This window comes from Calidris pugnax, unplaced genomic scaffold (assembly GCF_001431845.1).
Source record: "Calidris pugnax isolate Ruff unplaced genomic scaffold, ASM143184v1 scaffold256, whole genome shotgun sequence".
In the NCBI taxonomy this organism is placed as follows: Eukaryota; Metazoa; Chordata; class Aves; order Charadriiformes; family Scolopacidae; genus Calidris; species Calidris pugnax.
In genome coordinates, this window is record NW_015091079.1 from 39047 (window position 1) to 60490 (window position 21444).

The following is a 21444-nucleotide window of genomic DNA, read 5'->3' on the forward strand; positions in this document are numbered from 1 at the left end:
GAAAATCTGCTATTAATAAGCCTTTGTACAGATCTGGAGAAGAATCATCAGTAGTGTCGTCAGGAAGGCAACGACCTTTGGGATTCTCCTCCTGGTCCAGCTGGGGATGGGATGGGGATGGGACGCGGTGAGGGACACAGTTGGGGACAGCCCCTTCTGCCCCACCGTGTGGGTCTGCACAATGTGGTTGCCCTTAACACATGCTGAAATAGGAGTATTTCTACAGATAGGAGTATTTCTACAGATAATACACCAAGTTACAAGTAAATTAAACACCCTTACTCCTTATTAATTTATTACTACTTCAGTAATAAACAATTACTTCCTACAACAGTAAAATCAGAAATTTCAGAGACAGAGACCAACACATTAATATATCTCACTATTTAGACCAGAGCAGGGTCACGGAAGGAGACTCCACCACCTCTTTGCACAGCTTTTTCCATGACTCTGCCACCCTCACAGCAAAGAAGTTCCTCGTCACATTTAGGTGGAACTTCTTATATTCAAGTTTGTGCCCATTTCCTCTTGTCCTGTCCCTCCTCTGGTACAACTTGGGCCCATTTCTTCTTGTCCTATTGCCTGTTCCTTGGGAGAAGAGACCGACCCCCCCCTGGCTACCCCCTCCTTTCAGGGAGTTGCAGAGAGCAATAAGGTCTCCCCTCAGCCTCATCATCTTTGTAGCCCTCTGCTGTCCCCTCTCCAGCAGTTCCCTGTCCTTCTGGAACTGGGGAGCCCAGAACTGGACCCAGTGCTCCAGACAGGGCCCCATCAGGGCAGAGCAGAGGGGGAGGATGACCTTCCTCCACCTGCTGGTCACACTCTTCTTGAGGCACCCCAGAAGAGTCCTGCTAAACCTGTCTGCTTAAACGTCTGTAAATGCTCTCTTACACCTGGAATTTTCCAGCTGAAAGCTGAAACCTCACAGAGAGTCGTGTGTGTAAAAGCTCTCTTACGGCTGGAATTTTGCAGCTGAAAGCTGAAACCTCACAGAGAGTCAGGCTGAAAAACTGCTATTAATAAGCCTTTGTACAGATCTGGAGAAGCATCATCAGTAGTGTCATCAGGAAGGCAACGACCTTTGGGATGCTCCTCCTGGTCCAGCCGGGGATGGGACGTGGCGAGGGACACAGTTGGGGACAGCCCCTTCTGCCCCACCGTGTGGGTCTGCACAATGTGGTTGCCCTTAACACATGCTGAAATAGGAGTATTTCTACAGATAGGAGTATTTCTACAGATAATACACCAAGTTACAAGTAAATTAAACACCCTTACTCCTTATTAATTTATTACTACTTCAGTAATAAACAATTACTTCCTACAACAGTAAAATCAGAAATTTCAGAGACAGAGACCAACACATTAATATATCTCACTATTTAGGAAATATTCACAGAATCGTTGTGGTTGGAAGGGACCCTTCAGATCATGGAGTCCAACCATCAACCCAACACTGACCAAACCACCACTGACCCATGTCCCTCAGCACCACATCTGCCCAGCTTTTAAATCCCTCCAGGGACTGGGACTCTACCACTGCCCTGGGCAGCCTCTGCCAAGGCTTCACAACCCTTTGGATGAAGAAATTTTCCCCAATCTCCATCCTAAACCTCCCCTGGGGCAACTTGGGCCCATTTCTTCTTGTCCTATTGCCTGTTCCTTGGGAGAAGAGATCATGGAAACATCTGGATGCCCTCCCATGCCCTTCCAACAGCTGCCAGAAAACCCAAAATAAACAGCATCTTACTCCTCTTAAAGCCCACATTTGCTTTCTCCAGCCTTGCTTTGGCCTATTTAGATTATTCCAAGAAATAATCTTTTTTTTTTTTCTGATGGACAGATTATTTTTAATACTCTTTCTGAAGCTGTATGAGCTCTTTTGTGACTATCAAGCTTTCAGGGCATTCTCTGGTTGGGGAAAAAATACTCAGAGAATTTAACAGAAAATTAAAAATGTTTAAGGCATTCTAAAGATAAAAATATGGTAAGCGTTTAAGAACAAATGAGGCTTTCATCTACTAAAGTAGACTTTTACAGCTGTAAGAGATTCCTGCCAGGATTATTTTAATTTTTCTTCCCCAATTGCCATTATGAAAAGAGATCCTCCAAAAGGCATCATTAAAGAGCACTCAGCAACGGGCAGCAGCGAAGCTATGAGATGAAGAAGGGAGGGTTTACCCAGAAATAAGGAAACTGCCCAGAGCCATGGCCCTGGCCACGCTCGTGGGGGATGTTTGACAGGAAGGACAGACGGACAGTCACCTTCTGCCATGCTGTTGGGGCCATGTGTGACCCCCAGTGATGCTGCCCCTGCCACCCTGAGATCAAACCCACTGCAAATCCTTGTCATCACCACACTGGGGACAATGCCACCACCACTGCTGGCTGCAGACATCAGCCAGGGCACTTGAGACCATTTTTTGAGGATGCAAAGATTAATAAAAGAGGGATCTGGGGGAAGTTGTTTCCTAAATAGCAGACCAAGACCAAAACTGACCCCCTTCCACTTGCTGATAGAACACTCAACATAATAAGAGCTCTAGAAATGTCCTTATGGCTGCCTCCTACTATGGTGATTTTCCCAAATGAGATTTAGCCTTGGCACTTGCCTGACCATGAGGAGATACTCCAGACACTCCCTGGATAACTGGGGGTTTGTAGGGAAGCTGCTGGAGGAACCTCCTCCAGCCCTTTGGCTACTCTTTTGCTACCCATTTTCTGCAGATGTTTTACATCAGATCTTTTTTTTTTTTAAATGCAGACACATTGGTATTTTATTAATCCAGCCTTACTTGACTGTTTGGTTGGTTTTCTTTACAGACAAAGGCTCTAAATACCGAGGAAGAGTGTAGTCTGGCTGCCTGGCATTTCCATGGTGACCTCCCGGCGCTGGGAGCACATCATTTTATTTCTGTTCTTGACACCCCGGCCCCTTATCAGGCTGATCCACACTTTAATGTTTCTTGAAGTTTAAGTGGGAAAATCTTCCAAAGACATAAAATAACTTTCTCTAACAGGATGCTCAAAGACTTCATCAGAAAATCCGCACATTTCCTCTCCTCACTCCCCAACCCTCAGTCTTAATGAGTAAAATAAGAATAAGGGCAGAGCTGCTTCCCTGCTCTTATCACCAGGGCTTTCTGCAGAGAGCAAAAAGAGTCTTTGTCTTTCCACACACTTTGGAATGAGATTTTGAATTTTAAGCTGGAATGAAGATCTCACGACAGTATTCTCACAACATTGATACAAGTTAAGCCCATCACTGGTTTGCTCACGTCAGCACTGAATAGAATTCAAGTCCAATTTGACATGGGACTGAAGGAATGACTAAAAATAAAATAAAAAAAATCAACCAAAACCAAACCTTCCAAGTATTATTTTTTAAAATATACACTATACATGTTCTAGAAGTGGCCAGGAAGCAGAAGCAGAGAAACTGTCCCAAAGGCAGAGGCACCAGCTCATGGGACAACACAGGACCGCAAAGCCCAAACCCTCCCCACCAGGAGCCCTGAGAAGTTACCCAGGCAGAATGTCTTCATCCCAGATGAAGACAGAAAACCACCAGCAAATAGCTAAACTTCTCAGGAAAGGCTTTCAAAATATATTAGTGTTAATTCCAGCAAGAATATCCTAGTGAGGGTGGTTTCTTAGCATATGCTGGGAGCTGAACGCACGCTCACGTCCTGCTCTCAGCAGAACAAATGCTTCCTGCCAAAATGAATCTATGACGTTGGAAAAAAAGCCCTGGAATCAGAAATTCTATTACTCTGTTGCACTCGCAAGGCCTGACAGAAAAATGATCAATATTTGTATCTTTGTTAACAAAAACAGCCACTGCCAAAAGGAGACCAGCGAGAATCGACTCTGATACGGACTCTTGAAAAAATTCGACTTGTTTGTCCCCTTTGACCTAGAGCTGGGTTTTTTGGGGATTATCACTTTTATGATGAAAACCAACAGTTCTTCCCAAAGAAGAGTTAAATGTTTTAGACTCTTCCCTAATGAGAACGGGACCTTTCCCCAGTAATGACCCAAAACTGGCCCTGAAAAAGGTTTTTCTGTAAGCAATAATAAACAGCTTCCAGGTTCCCTCCATCAGGGTTTAACATGCATCAGCAATTCTGGTCTTCAAATTTCAATGAAGGGGGTGAACTCTGCTCTACAGAAATCACACACTCTGATACTCGGTGAAAAATGGACAGTATTAACACAGATTTAGTCTACGAGAGGCCCATATTTAATGCTTTAAAGCAGCGCGACCCACTCTCTGCTCCAGGGGTCACTTCCAAAGACATGAAGAACAAGGCTGCTAACAGACTTAAATCAAAAATCAGCTCCTGCACAGGGGCCTACATACATCCAAGGAATATTTTTAGGGGTTTATACACCAAAAAAATTTGAAATCCACTGATTTGAAACATTGATGCTCAGAAGAAGCAACTCTACCCTTCTATTTTACTAGAAAGTGAATTATTATATTTTATAGAAAATGGCCTGAAAATGCTTTCACATTCTCAGTTGATATTCTCTAGAAATACCTGCTTCATAGAAATCTTCAAAGGAGTTTTTGTCAATAGAAAACAGTCCACTAGGCCCGGCTGAAGATAAAAAACAGAAAAAAAAGGGGGAGAAAACTATCCCTATGCTGTGCTATGGGCACCAGGTGGGAATACCGGGGTTTATTTTGCACGCTTGCTTAAAAATGTATAAAATTGTGATATATCAGAGATGCTCAAAGTAATTTTCAACACCCTTTCTTAGAATTACATCATCAAAGACTCCATTTTCCAATTTTCCTTTATGTCTAAACGCACTGCCCTCCAAGAGATTTCATCCTGGTCACGGGCCACGTACCTATCCCCAGCAGAAACATAGTCCCTTTTCTGCAGGACGGGACGTTTCTCTCTCAGCTCTCACACAGAATAAAAACCCCAGCCAGAACTTGCAATTCTGTGACAACATACACTTTCAAAAACTTCTTTTAAAACATATATTTCAATTTTATATTTTTTTTACACTGTAGAAATTTATATCTTGCTCATGTCAGCATTTGCATTAGCTCACAGAAAGCCTCGTTTCTTTTATAAAAAGAAATGTATTACTAAAATACATATATATATATATATTATGTTGAAAGCGTGAAGATTTCCAAACAGCAATAAAACGTTTCATGCAGTAAAAAAGGACCAAAAATACTGTAACGAGGCATCCCCAAACATCTTGAGAATTTAAATTAACCCATGAGTTGCATGACAGCTAAAGCAGAAGCGCCCTGTCCGCAGCGCAGGAACCGTTACAGCACAACTGTGGTTTTCGACAGAAAATGAAGGAAAACGGCAATTACCCTAAAAGACATTTCAAGATTCTCGCCACCCCAGATATCCATTCCTGCATCGTAAGTTCCTATCTCTTCAAAGTAGTTTCTGTCAATAGAAAATAGGCCACCAGCCATAGTAGGGGTCCTAGTTGAAAACAAACAGAAAGGAAAAAAAATAAAAAAAAAAAAAAGAGGAAAAAAAAAAGAAAAAGAAAAGAAAAAATACCTTTTGAAAGACACTGCGGAATTTATTAAGTGACACTACAGTACATTTCACTACCTCAGACATTTTGGCTATAAATATATTCTATGCACAGCAACTTAAAACACAAACTACCAGCGATAATTCGAGGGGTGGCCTCGCCGCTCGGGCAGAGCTCCCCGGGTGAGAGCCCTGCCCGAGGGGGAGCCCCAAGGGCTGCTGCCAAAAAACCCCACCCGCAGGAAACCCCATTCCCACAGATTATTTCAGGAGCACAGGGATGGTAAAGTGGATGGAATTTCTGGCCTGCTGCCTCCAGAACAGCAGTTCAAATCCAATCCCAAATGCTTAGCGAGGAGAGTTTAATGCCTCGGCTTTGCCTTAGAGGGAGACTAAATGTGCATAAAATTACCAGGCATAATCTCTCTTAACAGGATTATAAATCCTTACAACAGGCAAATCCAGTCAGAGTGCAACTTCTCTTTGTGTCGAGATGTCCTATTTCCCCGGAAATATCTGCTCTGGGGTGGGTTTTTTTCAGCATTTAAAGCCTACGTGTGCCGAAAAATGCTCACCCCAGTCAGCAGGAATTAATTCTGAGTTACTGCCCCATGAGCTCCCACCAAACCCCCAACGGTGGCACACACACAAACTCCACTGCCCAGATCAAGGGGAGGGGGTGTTTTCACCCCAGACTGGTCCCTGGAGATGCACGAGCGCTCCTGCCCATCTCCAGCTCAGTTCCCCGTGTCTGGAGACACCCTTGAGCAAACACTGATACACACCAAGCTCCCAGAAATTCTCCAAAAATCAAGTGTACAGCAGGAAAACAGTTCATGTGTGATGGAGGAAGAAACTAGAAGTGGGGTTTCATGGGTGCTCCCACTCACCTCAATCACAGAATCATGGAATCGTCTGGGCTGGAAGGGACCTTTCAGATCATCGAGTCCAACCATCAACCCAACACTGACCAAACCACCACTGACCCATGTCCCTCAGCACCACGTCTGCCCGGCTTTTAAATCCCTCCAGGGATGGGGACTCCACCACTGCCCTGGGCAGCCTCTGCCAAGGCTTCACAACCCTTTCCATGAAGAAATTTTCCCCAATCTCCATCCTAAACCTCCCCTGGGGCAACTTGAGGCTGTTTCCTCTTGTCCCATCACCTGTTCCTTGGGAGAAGAGACCGACCCCCCCTCACTAATCGCTTGGGCATTTCTCAGATCTTCCTTGAGTAGCTTCTGTATGTCCTACGTGCAACGTTAATTAGCTAATGTACACGAAATCAGTGTTGATTGATGGGTCAGGGTGGGTGCTCAGGCCCGTGCTGTGCCACACAGGGATTTCCCCTGCCAGCACCAGACACAGCCCTGGCAGAGAGGAGTCCTCATTTGCTCTCAAACTCCACAAATCCAGGTAATTTGCCTGCTGTGCAATTATTTCCTCTCCTGCAAGCGCTGACTATCATTACTCCCAGAAAAAAACAAAAAAAACCCACCACAATTTAGCAACGAAATAACACTGGATCCTGCGTTTACCAACACTTCATTTCTATTTTTCTCCCTGCGAATCTCAGTTAATTAACTGCCTCTCATTTGCACAGGGCTAAACCTTCCCTGGTTTCAAAGCCTATTTATTGCCCTTTATTTCATTTTTTGTCCCCAACAGTCTGCTAGCCCCTGAGTTGCTCTGGGGGGCACACGGGGAGGAGATGGGGACAAGCTGGTGGTGCCATCCTCCCCTTTGCCCATCCAGTACCACGAAAGCTAAATACCACCTAGAACAAGGAGCACAAAATAAAGCTGCCTCTGAAACCCTCCCTAATTGAATTGGGTTTGTGCCAGATGATTGCCAGTGCAAAAATGCTACATTTAAAGAAGATTTCTATTATTGATTACCTACAAACTCTGTAAGTCTATGGAAAACTACTTATATTATACTGGTACCAAAAACTTGGTTTACTTCCCTCCTGACAACTGGCCACGTTCCCGCAGGACTGTCAGCAATCCAGAAAGCATTTCGAAGAGCCTGTACCCATCAAAGCACAGGAAAACCTCAGCTCCCACCACCACTGACCTGTCTAAAGGCAGGAATGCCACTGGTTTCACAGAATCACAGAATGATATGGGCCCCTCCTGACAACCGGCCACATTCTCTGTCAGCAATCCAGAAAGCATCTTGAAGAGCATGTGCCCAGCAACACACGGGAAAACCTCAGCTCCCACCTCACACAGCTCCCACCCTCACTGACCTGTCTGAAGGCAGAAATACCACTGGTTTCACAGAATCACAGAATGCTATGGGGTTGGAAGGGACCTCTGGAGATCATCTAGTCCAACCCCTGCCAAAGCAGGTCCCACAGGAACGTGTCCAGGTGGGGTTTGAATGTCTCCAGAGAAGGAGACTCCACCACCTCCCTGGGCAGCCTCTTCCAGGGATCTGATACCCTCACAGCAAAGAAGTTCCTCCTCAGGTTGAGATGGAACTTCTTATGTTCAAGTTGGTTCCCATTTCCTCTTGTTCTGTCACTGGGCACCACTGAAAAAAGACTGGCCCCATCCTCCTGACACCCACCCTTGAAGTATTTATAGGTGTTGATCAGATCCCCGCTCAGTCTTCTCTTCTCCAGACTAAACAGACCCAAGTCTCTCAGCCTTTCCTCATAAGAGAGATGTTCCAGGACCCCCATCATCACTGTAGCCCTCTGCTGTCCCCTCTCCAGCAGCTCCCTGTCCTTCTGGAACTGGGGAGCCCAGAACTGGTCCCAGTGCTCCAGATGGGGCCCCATCAGGGCAGAGCAGAGTGGGAGGATGACCTCCCTCCAGCTGCTGCCCATGCTCTTCTTGATGCCCCCCAAGGATGCCATTGGCCTTCTTGGCCACAAGGGCCCATTGCTGGCTCATGGTCATCCTGTTGTCCACCTGGACTCCCACCCAGGTCTTTTTCCTCAGAGCTGCTCTCCAGCAGGTCACCCCCGACCTGTCCTGGTGCAGGGGGTTATTTCTCCCCAGGTGCAGCACCCTGCACTTGCCCTTGTTGAATTTCATCAGGTTCCTCTATGCCCAACTCTCCAGATTCAGAGAAATAAAATCATCCCCACTCCTCTGCCTGCAACAGAAACCCTCATCCTCTGCCTCTTCTCCTTTCTCCCCCTTTCATCTCTTTCCCCGGGGAAAGACACTCTCTGCTTGAATGGTAAGAAATTTCTCATTTTTGCAAAGATTCAGTCTTTGGCAATTGTCAAACGATGCAACTGAACTGGACACATGGATCTGGATTCTTCTGAAAAGTTGTCAGCAACTGATGAAAAACTGTTTCCCTAATAACTCACTAACTGGAATTGGGAGTTCTGGGTTTCACGCTGTAAAATGTCAGTAATTATGCACCAATAAACACCACAGATTCTTAAATAACTGAAACGCAGCAGGACTATTCTCTGTTATGTAAATTTAATGTTAGACAAACAGATCTGCAGAGCTTTCCCTGTAAAACCAGCTGAAACAGTAATATCAGAAAGAGTAAAGATTTCGACAGGTTTTTTTCTGAGTTTTGGGCCTATTAACAATATTTTGCCTATGTGGAGTCACACTAACAGTAGAAAGAGGAAAGATTTCTACAGGTTTTTTTTCTGAGCTTTGGGCCTATTAACGATATTTTGCCTATGTGGAGTCACACTAACAGCCACAGTAATGTGCTGTGATTAACTCCAATCATCATCCAAACCCACCGTTAATTTCATTTTGGAAATAACATCTGCAGTTATTAGAAGCAAGTGAGATTCCCATCCCTGTACCTGCTCCTTGGACATCCCAGGAGCGGAGCTGCAGGACATGGAGGTCCCTCAGTAACCCCAGGAAGGTGCATCCCACCGAGCCCTCAGCCCCACATGCCATGATGGGAGGGAAGCCAGGAGGGGGTGACTCCTGAGGGTCCCCAGCCCTGCCGTGGCCAGGGATGCTCAGGCCAGGTCCCCCTTAGGGCTGGGAGCTCCCCAAACCCATGTAACATCACCTCGCCCTGTGTCCTCCAACCACCCTGTCCTGCTCACAGCAAGACCGCTATTTATCTATTAATTTTTTTAATTTATATAGTATTTATACCAGTTTCAAATACTGCTGTACATCATCTCGGCAGTATTAATTGTAGCCAACTCTAAGTTTCATGAGCCATAGAATCCTAGAATGGTTTGGTTTGGAAGGGACCTTAAAGACCACCCAGTGCCACCCCCTGCCCTGGGCAGGGACACCTCCCACCACACCAGGTTGCTCCAAGCCCCCTCCAACCTGCCCTTCAACCCCTCCAGGGATGGGGCAATAATAAGATGATAATACAATAATACATAATAATAAGGATCATCGAATGGTTTGGGTTGGAAGAGACCTTAAAGAGCATCTTGTTCAATCCCCTGCCCTGGGGAGGAACACCTCCCACCAGACCGGGTTGCTCCTAATATTTATCTTGCATTTTTCCTCTCAATAACTAGTTTATACTTGAGAAAAGATTTTCCAGAACAAATCATATTTTTTTTAGTATTTATAATACTAGCCTGGAGTATCTTCAGCTTAAAAAAAAATGAAGGGCAAGTATGGAAATATCCATAGAAATGTGCTGTGCAGAGACTGTAAATGCCCAGCACAGAAACCCTTTATGTTTTTAATAGTATAGATGTAAGAGGACAAGATGTTTGTAAACTGATCTCAGTGAAGACAAGTCTTCTGTAGCCACGGGCAAAACGACAGAAGGAGAAACGAGGTTGCTTAAAGACAAAGGATGTTCTGCGAAGTACAAATATCGTGCAAGCTTTTTCAGTGGAAAAAGAAGAATGCCAGGTTCTGCTTAAAGACAAAGGATGTTCTGCAAAGTACAAATTTTTCAGTGGAAAAAGAAGAATGCCAGGTTTAACAAGACGGTTGGCTGTAGCTGGCTCTACCCATGGACACTGACCACACCTGAGGAGGAACCACGCTGCCCAGAGATCTCTCTCTTTTCCTACTTCCCAGATCAGGAATTCCCACCTCCTCCAGATCACCTGCAGGAGCTTTGGCTTCAATCTCCACCTCTGTACGGGGCAACCCTCCAGGTTTGGCTCCCAGGGAGCCCTCTGGGAACAGAAACGGGCTTTCCACTTAAAATGACACATTTTGACACAGTCTCAGCATTTACAGTTTACGAAGCTGGAGGTGACTCCGGTGGCAGTGGAAGTTACGGCATTGACTATGTATGGAAACAAGAGACAACCCCGAGGTGCCTCAGAACACCCCTGGAGAGCCTTTCCATTCGAGCAAAAAATACAAATATACCCATTGACACGAGTCCTTGGGGGCTGCTGTACCTTCAGAGTGAGAAATGCTCCCCTAAAGCAGCACCTGGAAGCCCCTGTCAGCCCCACAGCTCAGGTAACATTTGCCCTCAAAACCACGGTTGATGTTTGATTTCTGCAAATACACCTGAAAAAAATATGTTTCAACCCATCCTAAGGAACCTCCCAGAATGAAATATTTGTTCTTAACAGCTGTCTGCAGGAACAATCTTTTCTTCAGGGAATTCTTCTCAATGTCCCCTTCCTGCTCTCACTGTAGAGTTTCAATCCTAGCAAAGACACCTCAGGAACTGAAAGCTCCCTGATTTTTTTTTGCTTCCAATCACTGTACATGTAAAAAAATAATAAGCACATTTAAAAAAAGCCCCCAAAATGTCAGTATCTGATGACCATGGACTCCTGGTCTGTCTTCCCATGGGATAGGGAGGGTGGAGAAGGGCTTGGTGCGCAGGAGAATCACAGAATGACATGGGGTTGGAAGGGACCTCTGGAGATCATCTGGTCCCACCCCCTGCCAGAGCAGGTCCTCCCAGAGCAGGTCCCACAGGTGTCCAGGGGGGTTCCAAACATCTCCAGAGAAGGAGACTCCACCACCTCTCTGGGCAGCCTCTTCCAGGGCTCTGCCACCCTCACAGGAAAGAAGTTCCTCCTCAGGTTTAGATGGAAAAACACCCCATCCCTAGTACTGCCCACCTTCATCTACTGCCTTTGAACCGGCAGCGTTGGCCAACTGGAAAGGCTTTTGCTTCCTCTGCGAAACCTGCGATTTTTTGGGGGAAGAGTTACCATTTTAGACTATTCTGGGAAAGGTTATGCTCTCACGGTGTTCACTGACCTGAGGGAAAACCAGAAAAGGGAAGAAGAACATGGGAACAAGCGGTGGGACGTCAGACTGGGGGTTAAGAACCAGCAGAAGAAAAAAAGGGGCAAAAGTAGCAGGGATGGGTGTCTGAGGGGCAGGAACAGCACCCACCAATCTTGGATCAGAATCTCGTCTCCCAGAGGCATTGCTAATTAGACCAAGAGGCACCCACGAACACCCACCGCTCTGCTGGCTAAAAATATGACACACAATCTAACTTTCCTCCTGGCTTTGGGGAACAAAGCTCTTTCCCGGCCGTACTGCGTGACAATTAGCTGTGGGTTTTAATATCACAGAATCACAGAATCTTCTAGGTTGGAAGGGACCTTAAGGATAATCTTGTCCAACCGTCAACCCAACTGACAAAAATAGACACCCACACAACAAACAAGGAGCATCATCACTAAACCAGACCTCCCAGCACTACATCAACCTGTCTTTTGAACACCTCCAGGGATGGGGCCTCAACCCCCTCCCTGGGCAGCCCATTCCAATGCCTGAGAACCCTTTCAGTGAAAAAATTTTTCCTAATATCCAGCCTGAACCTCCCCGGGCGCAACTTGAGGCCATTTCCTCTTGTCCCATCACCTGTGACTTGAGAGAAGAGACCGACCCCCACCTCTCTACACCCTCCTTTCAGGTAGTTGTAGAGAGCAATAAGGTCTCCCCTCAGCCTCCTCTTCTCCAGGCTGAACCCCCGCCGCTCCCTCAGCCTCTCCTCATAAGACTTGTGCTCCAGACCCCTCACCATCTTTGTCGCCCTTCTCTGGACCCGCTCCAGCACCTCAATGTCTTTTTTATGGTAGGGGGCCCCAAACTGGACAGTACTCAAGGTGAGGCCTCACCAGTGCCCAGTACAGGGGGACCATCACCTCTCGGGCCCTACTCGCTCATATATCAGACTCACCAAATGAATTAACCTTTTCCCACTAAATCCAGAGATTCCGACAAAGGTGGATATCCAACTCCAATACCTAACTAAGGAATTTAGCAGTTGCTTTAACTCCCCAGTAAGCAAACAGCAGTGTTTCAGCTCAAAGAACTAGAAAGGATCAGGGCCCCCTTTTGTCAGGGTGCAGCATCTCCTGCCTTTGCCCTCCCTGGGGTCAATGGTGACAGCGGATGGGACGTTCTGAGCTCCCTTCACAGCAACGGCAACCTCCCATCAGCAAGCTATCCTCACCTTTCTCCATAAAAATACTTGTCAAACAACACAAATTATACGTAAATCATAAATTGTATACAAAACATTTCAAAATGTGTGCGCTATGATTTTAAATCTAAAAAGCAAAGGCATGAATTTATCCAGGCTATTATGGAAGATAAATATATTGATATCCTGGTTTGACTTGACTGGTAAAACTTTTGTCAATTAAATGGCTTTTTAATGTAACAAAAAGCAAAATTTGAGTGCAAGGGCTGTATTGCACATCCATGCACACAAAGATGTAATCCAATGATCTTTGTATTCTCTATCTATTCCATCGATTACAAAGAAAAAAAATATGAGTAAGATATATTCAGTCCATCTGGGACTGAAGTAATGGTACAGAATGAGGAAAGCAACATGGAATAAAAAAAATGAACTCACCAATTTGTTTCTAAATTTTTTGATATAGGAGCAACAAAAAATTTTGTTTTATTTTTATCGTCCCATTTTTTGAATATTCAGGTGGCAGCATCTGTCAAAGCCATTCTTAACTGAGCTGAATTATTCTATTTTTTCTCTCCTTGGCTGCAGGATTTGTGGTTGTGCTGCAGACACCTGGGTACAGCTGCAGCCCTCGGACCACATCTGGAAATTCCAGCTCACACTGCAAGAGGCTGAGGAGCCATTTCCTATGGGAAGGTTCATTACACTGGGACAGCTCTGGAGCTCACTTGCTTTGCTGGTTCCCCTCCCATAGGGTAAAAAGGAAAAATCAAACCTTCTTCCAACACCAAAAAGACTGAAACGCCTCCGTTACGTGGCGAGAAAGGGCATCTCTATGTCTAAAAGCTGACATTTTGGCTTTAAGCCAGCACAATTACACACCCTCAGAGCCACCTCTTCGCTCCAAAGCCCTTGTGTAAGTGATAATTATGGGACACACAGCACTTAGCAGTAATCTCTGCCTCCTACACCCACCCTCTGCCCACTAACACCCATCCTGCCAGGAGAATCCCAAAAAAAGCCCAGGCAGCCACAAGACGGTAGCTGGTGGGGGAAAAAAATAAAATAAAATTTAAAAAAAAACAAAAACAAAAAAACCAAGCTTTTTTTTTTCGTTTTAATAATTTTAAGAGTCTGTTTCTGGATTAACTTTAAGCACTGCCCCATTTCAAGATAAGGACACAGGGACTGGGATTTGTGGTTCTTTGACGACTCCCTGACCACGCACGAGTGAGATGGGATCAACAGAGCACAGCCAGCAACACACGGCGTGAGGCCCTGCAGCTCGTTAGGCTAATTAACTCCACCGATCCTAATGCACACCTCAGCTTTAATGAAATAGCTGCTGGCAGACTTCACAGCCAAGTGGTAATGTTTTAGATGATGAGAAAAAAAGGGCTCTCTCCACTCAAAACCAGCTCGGTCCCCCCGCTTTTTTTTTTCGTTTTAATAATTTTAAGAGTCTGTTTCTGGATTAACTTTAAGCACTGCCCCATTTCAAGATAAGGACACAGGGACTGGGATTTGTGGTTCTTTGACGACTCCCTGACCACGCACGAGTGAGATGGGATCAACAGAGCACAGCCAGCAACACACGGCGTGAGGCCCTGCAGCTCGTTAGGCTAATTAACTCCACCGATCCTAATGCACACCTCAGCTTTAATGAAATAGCTGCTGGCAGACTTCACAGCCAAGTGGTAATGTTTTAGATGATGAGAAAAAAAGGGCTCTCTCCACTCAAAACCAGCTCGGTCCCCCCCTCTGCTAACACCAGGGGCGGCTCCTGCTCCTGCAGACCCTGCTCTTCCCGACAATAAAAGCCCTTCCCTGACTCCAGGCTTCAAAGGAGAAACAATGACAGATTTTTGGCCTTTTTTTTTCCCCCAGCATAAGCAATTTTGGAAAGGCTTTTCTTTGCCCATCCACTGCCTTACCTGGGCTGTGAGAGCTGGCTCTCCCTTTATCTGCCTGTTGCGCACAATCGGGGCTATGCAGGACTGGAATTCTCTCCACTTCATCATGTCCCTCAGACAGGTTTGGAGCCATTTACATCCACTTCTGAAAGCTTTTTTTTTTAATTTTTTTTATTTTTATTTTTTCTTAACTTTTCATGAAGACCACAGAAGCTATTAGAGCTGAGCAAATAACCCATTGCAAGTCATTTATTCAATTTGTTCTCTTTCAGCTTCATTTAAAATTTTTCTCGAGGTTTTGTTACAGTCCGTGGTTTGGGCAATTAAAGCAGGGAGGCTGGGAATGATCACAGGAATTCAGGACAGGCCCTTTAAATCATTTTTGACTCAGTGTGCACAGCCATCAATTTTATTTTCTGGGGCAATTAAAGTGGGCATTTTAAGTGCAAATCATCATAACCAAACAGTTGGGCTCGATGTTCAAGAATGTGTATTTCAGAAATAAGTTCTAATATTTGCCTTAAATAATGAAAAAAACAGTAACATCTGTAAACATGAGGTCAACAGGCTATTTGCAGAAAACAAAGAGAGAGGGAACTTGAAAAGCAGGTGATATTTTGAATTATGGAATGTTGAGAAGAAGATAAAAATGAGTTTTCTCAGCTCTGATAACTACATTGCAATAGTAGGGATAGGTCAGATTTTGGTCTTCTCTACCCTGAAGAGTGTGGCACAGCTATCTGACACGTCCTCTCTGGTACTGCAGCAAAATCTTAGCAATTAAGCATTATCTACCTAAACAAGTAGACAGTAGAGTTTCAAAGAGTGGGTTCACTCTCCTTACCTCACGGGCAAGGTCCTGTCTCCTTTCCTCCTGTCCATCTCTCTCTGGGGAACCGGATACCAGCGGAAGTTAAGTTTCCAGTTAAAGCCTCCATAAGTCATATCTGACCCAGCCATGTACTCGAACGTGTCATCGCTTATCACGTCAATGATTGGGCAGACAACAGTTTTCCTGTAAGAAAAAAAAAATAAAAATGTCTTTTTTTAAAAAAAAACACATTTTCATCAAATGGTTTGGGTGGGAAGGGACCTACACGTTTTCATCAAATGGTTTGATGGAAGGGACCTTAAAGCCCATCCAGTGCCACCCCCTGCCCTGGGCAGGGACACCTCCCACCACACCAGGTGGCTCCAAGCCCCGTCCAGCCTGGCCTTCATGTCAGTATGATGAATGTTATACTTATTTTGAGGCTCCTCTGAATAAAACCCCATTTATCACCGCACCGTGAAGGTCTCCTCGACCATCAAGGAGGCCATGCAAAACTCCCCATTCCTGCTGTCCGGGGCGCTTTGAAGCCCAGTGCATTGACCAGCTCCTGCCGTGACACACGGTTCTCCTCCCCACCTTCCCGAGACTGGCAGCGTCAGGACAAACACAAGAGAGGTTATTTCTGCTCGGGGCTGCAGGGCTGGAGCGGTGCTGGATTTATCCCATGTGCACCCACACGGCGTTTCAGAAATGAGAACACTGATCCCGAGTGCCAGGCAGTGCTCTTGGGCAGGTGGGAGCACGAGAAAGAGAGAGAGAAAGAGAGAGAGAGAGAGAGAAAAAAGGAGAGAGAGAAAAAAGGAGAAAGAGAAAAGGAGAGAAAGAGAAAAGGAGAGAGAAGGAGAGAGAAGGAGAGAGAAGGAGAGAGAAGGAGAGAGAAGGAGAGAGAAGGAGAGAGAAGGAGAGAGAAGGAGAGAGAAGGAGAGAGAAGGAGAGAGAAGGAGAGAGAAGGAGAGAGAAGGAGAGAGAAGGAGAGAGAAGGAGAGAGAAGGAGAGACAGTGCTCTTGGGCAAGTGGGAGCACAAGAAAGAGAGAGAGAGAGAAAAGGAGAGAGAGAAAAGGAGAGAGAGAAAAGGAGAGAAGGGGAGAGAGAGAGAGAAAAGGAGAGAAGGGGAGAGAGAGAGAGAAAAGGAGAGAAGGGGAGAGAGAAAAGGAGAGAGAACAGAGAGAGAGAGAAACAGAGAGAGAGAGAAACAGAGAGAGAGAGAAACAGAGAGAGAGAGAGAGAAAAGGAGAGAGAGAAAAGGAGAGAGAGAAAAGGAGAGAGAGAAAAGGAGAGAGAGAAAAGGAGAGAGAGAAAAGGAGAGAGAAAGAAAGCAGGAAGAAAGCAAGGATGGAAAAAATCAGAAAAAAAGAAGAAAATAAAAAAGAAAAAGACAAGAAAAAGAAAAAAGAAAACTGAAAAAAAAAGAAAAAAGAGGAAGAAAAGACAAAAGTTCAAATTTCACAGAATCCTAGAATAGTTTGTGTTGGAAGGGCCCTTTCAAGAGTACTGGAGGTCACAGGGACAGAAGGTCACCCCTGGTAAAAAGAAGGGAGAAAGGGGGCTGTCAGGGTGGGAGGCACCCAGACCTTGGGACAGCAAAGGGCACAAGCTGCTGTGGTTTTATTATTGTTACTGTCAGCAACAGAAATCCTGCTGTAAGGATCAAAAGCTTAGCACATATTTATTTACAATAATATTTGATACAAATATTAGAGAAACTGCATCTTCTGAAAGGAGGGGGTAGAGAGGCAGGGGTTGGCCTCTTCTCCCAAAGGACGAACGACAAGACCAGAGGAAATGGGCTGAAGTTGGGGCAGGGGAGGTTTAGATTAGATATTAGAAAGAATTACTTTACTGAGAGGGTGGTCAGGCCCTGGAACAGCCTGCCCAGGGAGGTGGTGGAGTCACCATCCCTGGAGGTATTTAAGAAACGTGTAGACGTGGCTCTTCAGGGCCTGCTCTAGTGCCCAAGGTTATTGGTTTATGGCGAGGTGTTGAGTGTGGGGTTTAGTTGGTGGGTGCGGTGTTTTTGGTGGGCGTTTGGTGTGGTGTGTTTTGTATTTGTTTGGTGTGTGTGGGTTTTTTTGTTTGGTTTTTTTGGGGTTTTTTTTGTGGTTGGACTCGATGATCTCAGAGGTCCCTTCCAACCACTAAGATTCTGTGATTCTGTGATCTTCCTGATACATTTTAAAATAATTAAATCCCTGTTTTCAAGTCAACGGATTGTTTTCCTGTCTTATTTGTCAGGAGGAGAGTGAAAGGGAGGAAGGGCCCGCAGGCAGGTCCCCTGCCACCCGTACCTGTCCTCCTTTATCCTGGCCAGCAGTGGCTCCAGCCAGCCCAGGGTGCACTCGCAGTGGGCGTCCAGGAAGGTGATCACCTGCCCCTTGGAGGCCGCTGCCCCCCGCAGCCGTGCCCGGATCAGCCCCGACCGCTGCTCCATCCGGATGATCTTGACGGAGACCTCCAGGTTCTTCACGTAATTCTCCAGCGAGGACTTCAAAAACTCTGCCAAAAATAATCGAAAACAATATTATTTTTTTTCCAAAAATTATTTTTAAAAAAAAATTGAATTTTTTTTTCCAAATAATTGAATTGAATGGAGCACCTCTGCTACGAGGACAGGCTGAGGGAGCTGGGGTTGTTCAGCCTGGAGAAGAGGAGGCTCCAGGGAGACCTAATAGCAGCCTTCCAGTACCTGAAGGGAGCCTACAGGAAGGCTGGGGAGAGCCTGTTTAGAAAGGCCTGCAGTGACAGGACGAGGGGCAATGGCTTCAAGCTGGAGGGGAACAGATTTAGACTGGAGATTAGGAGAGGGTTCTTCACTGTGAGGGTGGTGGAGCACTGGGACAGGTTGCCCAGGGAGGTGGTTGAGGCCCCTTCCCTGGAGATATTCAAGGAGAGGCTCGACGAGGCCCTGGGCAACCTGGTCTAGTTGGGGGTGTCCCTGCTGACTGCGGGGGGGTCGGACTGGATGGCCTTTGGAGGTCCCTTCTGGCCTGGGCAATTCTATGATTCTGTGATTCTATGATTCTATGAATTATTTTTTTTATAAAATCAAACCAAGAAGAAAAATACTCCTTTTAGCTAGGCTCAGCAACCACCCAGGACTCCAGATAAAACCACAGAGCTGATGCATCACTCTCGCCCCTCCAAGAGCTGTCATGTGGAAACACAACCAGCACACAGGAAATGCATTTTGACAGATTTAGGGTTTTTCCCCAAAGACGGGGCGCTGACCTGGAGAGGTTCACAGGGTCAGCAAACAGCCCGTATACCCCCATACATCTGCCAGGGCATCTCAGCAAAATAGCACAGAAAATATATAAATAAGTCATGATTAGTTTTGCTGAAACAAACCAGCAATCAGTGGTGAGAGCAAAATGATTACACCTTTGCTAATTTGGCTATAGTTAAATACAAATGTGGCGATTTTTGATGGATTTCACCATTTGAGCCCTTCAGGAATCCCACACTTTGCTTTTATAGGAAAAATCACATTTACTTGGACCAAAGTCTTCCTCCAGCTCCTGGCACGGAGAAACATTGAGCCGACTCGTTTTCTGAAGCGGGGAGATCCAGGAGAGTAATTAGAGCTAAATTATTGCTACAATGGGGCAGAAATACAGGTCGGCTTCACTTGTACCCCCCACCCCTTCAACAGCTGTACGTTGTATCTGCCATTACATACATTGGGCTACTCCAGGAAAACTTATTTCCACTGATTCCACGTATAGAATGTGATGTGATTTCCCTTCCAGGTAGTATCAGATTCACATTCTTTCTAAACCCTAGGTTTAAATAAAAATTTTTTATGACGTGATAAAGCTTGTACCCCCCACCTCTTCAACAGCTGTAAGTTGTATCTGCCATTACATACATTGGACTATTCCAGGAAAACTTATCATTTCCACTGATTCCATGTATAGTATGTGATGTGATTTCCCTTCCAGGTAGTATCAGATTCACATAGAGTTTTCTTTCTAAACCCTAGGTTTAAATAAAAAAATTTTATGACATGATAAATCACGGTGCCAAAAAATGAACTTTTGGATGGGAGCACCCTGCAAGTGACTTACAACCCAACAACCAGCCTCTAGCTCTGAGTACGTCCCCTCCACCCATCCCTCCTCCAGTCCACAGGGGATGCTGGGGTCAAGTCCAGTGCTGACGGAGGGAGCTGCACTGGGATCCTCCAAATTCGGTGCTGGACCATCCCGTGGAAGGGGAGGTCCCTGTCCCCAGACCTACCTCTCTCGCTGGCGTCGTCCACCAGGATGATCTCGGCGAGCAGGCGGTGCGGTGAGCGGTTGATAACGCTGTAGACGGTGCGGAGAAGGGTGCTCCAGGCTTCGTTGTGGAACACAATGACCACGCTGGTGTTGGGCAGTTCGTCTGGGTAGACTTTGGTCTTGCACCTGCCAAAAAAATACAGAAAAAAAAACACAGAAGGAAAAGGAGAGGTTAATCTTTAAGAAAATCCTCAATTTCATTGAGGTGCTGGAGTGTGTCCAGAGAAGGGCAACGGAGCTGGTGAGGGGTCTGGAGAACACGTCTTGTGAGGAGCAGCTGGAGGTGCTCAGCCTGAAGAAAAGGAGGCTGAGGGGAGACCTTCTCACTATCTCCAACTCCCTGAAAGGAGGGTGTAGCCGGGGGGGGTCGGTCTCTTCTCCCAAGGAACAGGCAACGGGACAAGAGGAAACGGCCTCAGGTTGCCCCAGGGGAGGTTTAGGATGGAGATTGGGAAAAATTTCTTCACCCAAAGGGTTGTGAAGCCTTGGAAGAGGGTTCCCAGAAGAGGCAGTGGTGGAGTCACGATCCCTGGAGGCATTTAAAAGCCAGGCAGATGTGGTGCTGAGGGACATGGGTTAGTGGTGGCTTGATGATTGGACTCAGTGATCTGAAAGGTCCCTTCCAACCTGGACGTTTCTATGATTCTAAAGAGCTCTACCAACAGCACAGACTGGAAAGGGGGCTTCAAACCTGTTACAGATCTCTCCAAGCTCCCAAGCCAGAAGCTCAAAGGTGGAGGAAATGTCAAATTCCATTTTCTTGCTAAAAAAACACAGCAGAGCATCCAGCGCACCACCGCATTCAGGACTCACTCTGAGTTGGTACCCAGCACTTCAACACATCCTGACACCACCAACAGGAAACTCAATTAATATAGTGTATTGAGTGGCTACAGTTAGGTCAAATAAGTCTTTCCTTGTGACAAATCCCAAATTCTATGGTTGGAAGTACATCGGCTCCGAGACCTTCCTATCTTTGGTGATTTCTCAAAAAGAAGAAAGAAAGAAAAAAAAATCACTGTTTTCTAGAACACACTATATGCCCATTCAGTGGAAGAACAAGAGGTCAATAGTTTCACCCATTTTTGGAAAATGTAGAAATTAAGGCAAAGGGAGCAACAGACCGCAATCACTGCTGATTCTGTGGAAGCAAATCAAAGCTATTTGCTTATTACAAAAGGCAACCCAAAATCCTGCATATTTTTTCCAGATCTTGGACATAATTCAAAAATACCAACACGGCCACATCAACCTGCCAACACAGGTCAGGTCCCATCACTTAAACACACGCAATATGGATTCTTAAACACTGTAACAAAATAATTTGTGCTCTTCTGGGACATTTTGCTGTTGTGCGATGTTCTGGCTCTGCTGTCCCCTCCGTGATCCTGGTCCAGGAAAGCCCTTCCAGAAGGGACAAGTGAGCATGTACATACTTTCCTCCGCAGCAGCAAACACACACCAGGGAATTAAACTGTACATAAAGTGAAAAAAAATATGTATATTGTGTATATATTTTTATCTTCTTTATAACACCACAAATTCGAAGCTTCACTAAAAAAAA

At 45.7% G+C, this 21444-nt stretch overlaps 1 protein-coding gene across 1 annotated transcript in view; it reads right to left on the bottom strand.

Moving 5' to 3' along the window:
* GALNT13 (polypeptide N-acetylgalactosaminyltransferase 13) overlaps positions 1-21444 on the bottom strand; it is a gene marked incomplete at its 3' end in the record, with an annotated part of 140102 nt that overhangs the window by 30893 nt on the left and 87765 nt on the right. The window contains exons 5-7 of the mRNA XM_014957336.1: positions 17889-18096; positions 15615-15785; positions 5348-5465 (exon numbers count right to left, since the gene is read on the bottom strand). Of these exons, the coding sequence (XP_014812822.1) occupies positions 5348-5465; positions 15615-15785; positions 17889-18096 (497 nt within the window). The remainder of the gene's footprint in view (positions 1-5347; positions 5466-15614; positions 15786-17888; positions 18097-21444) is intronic.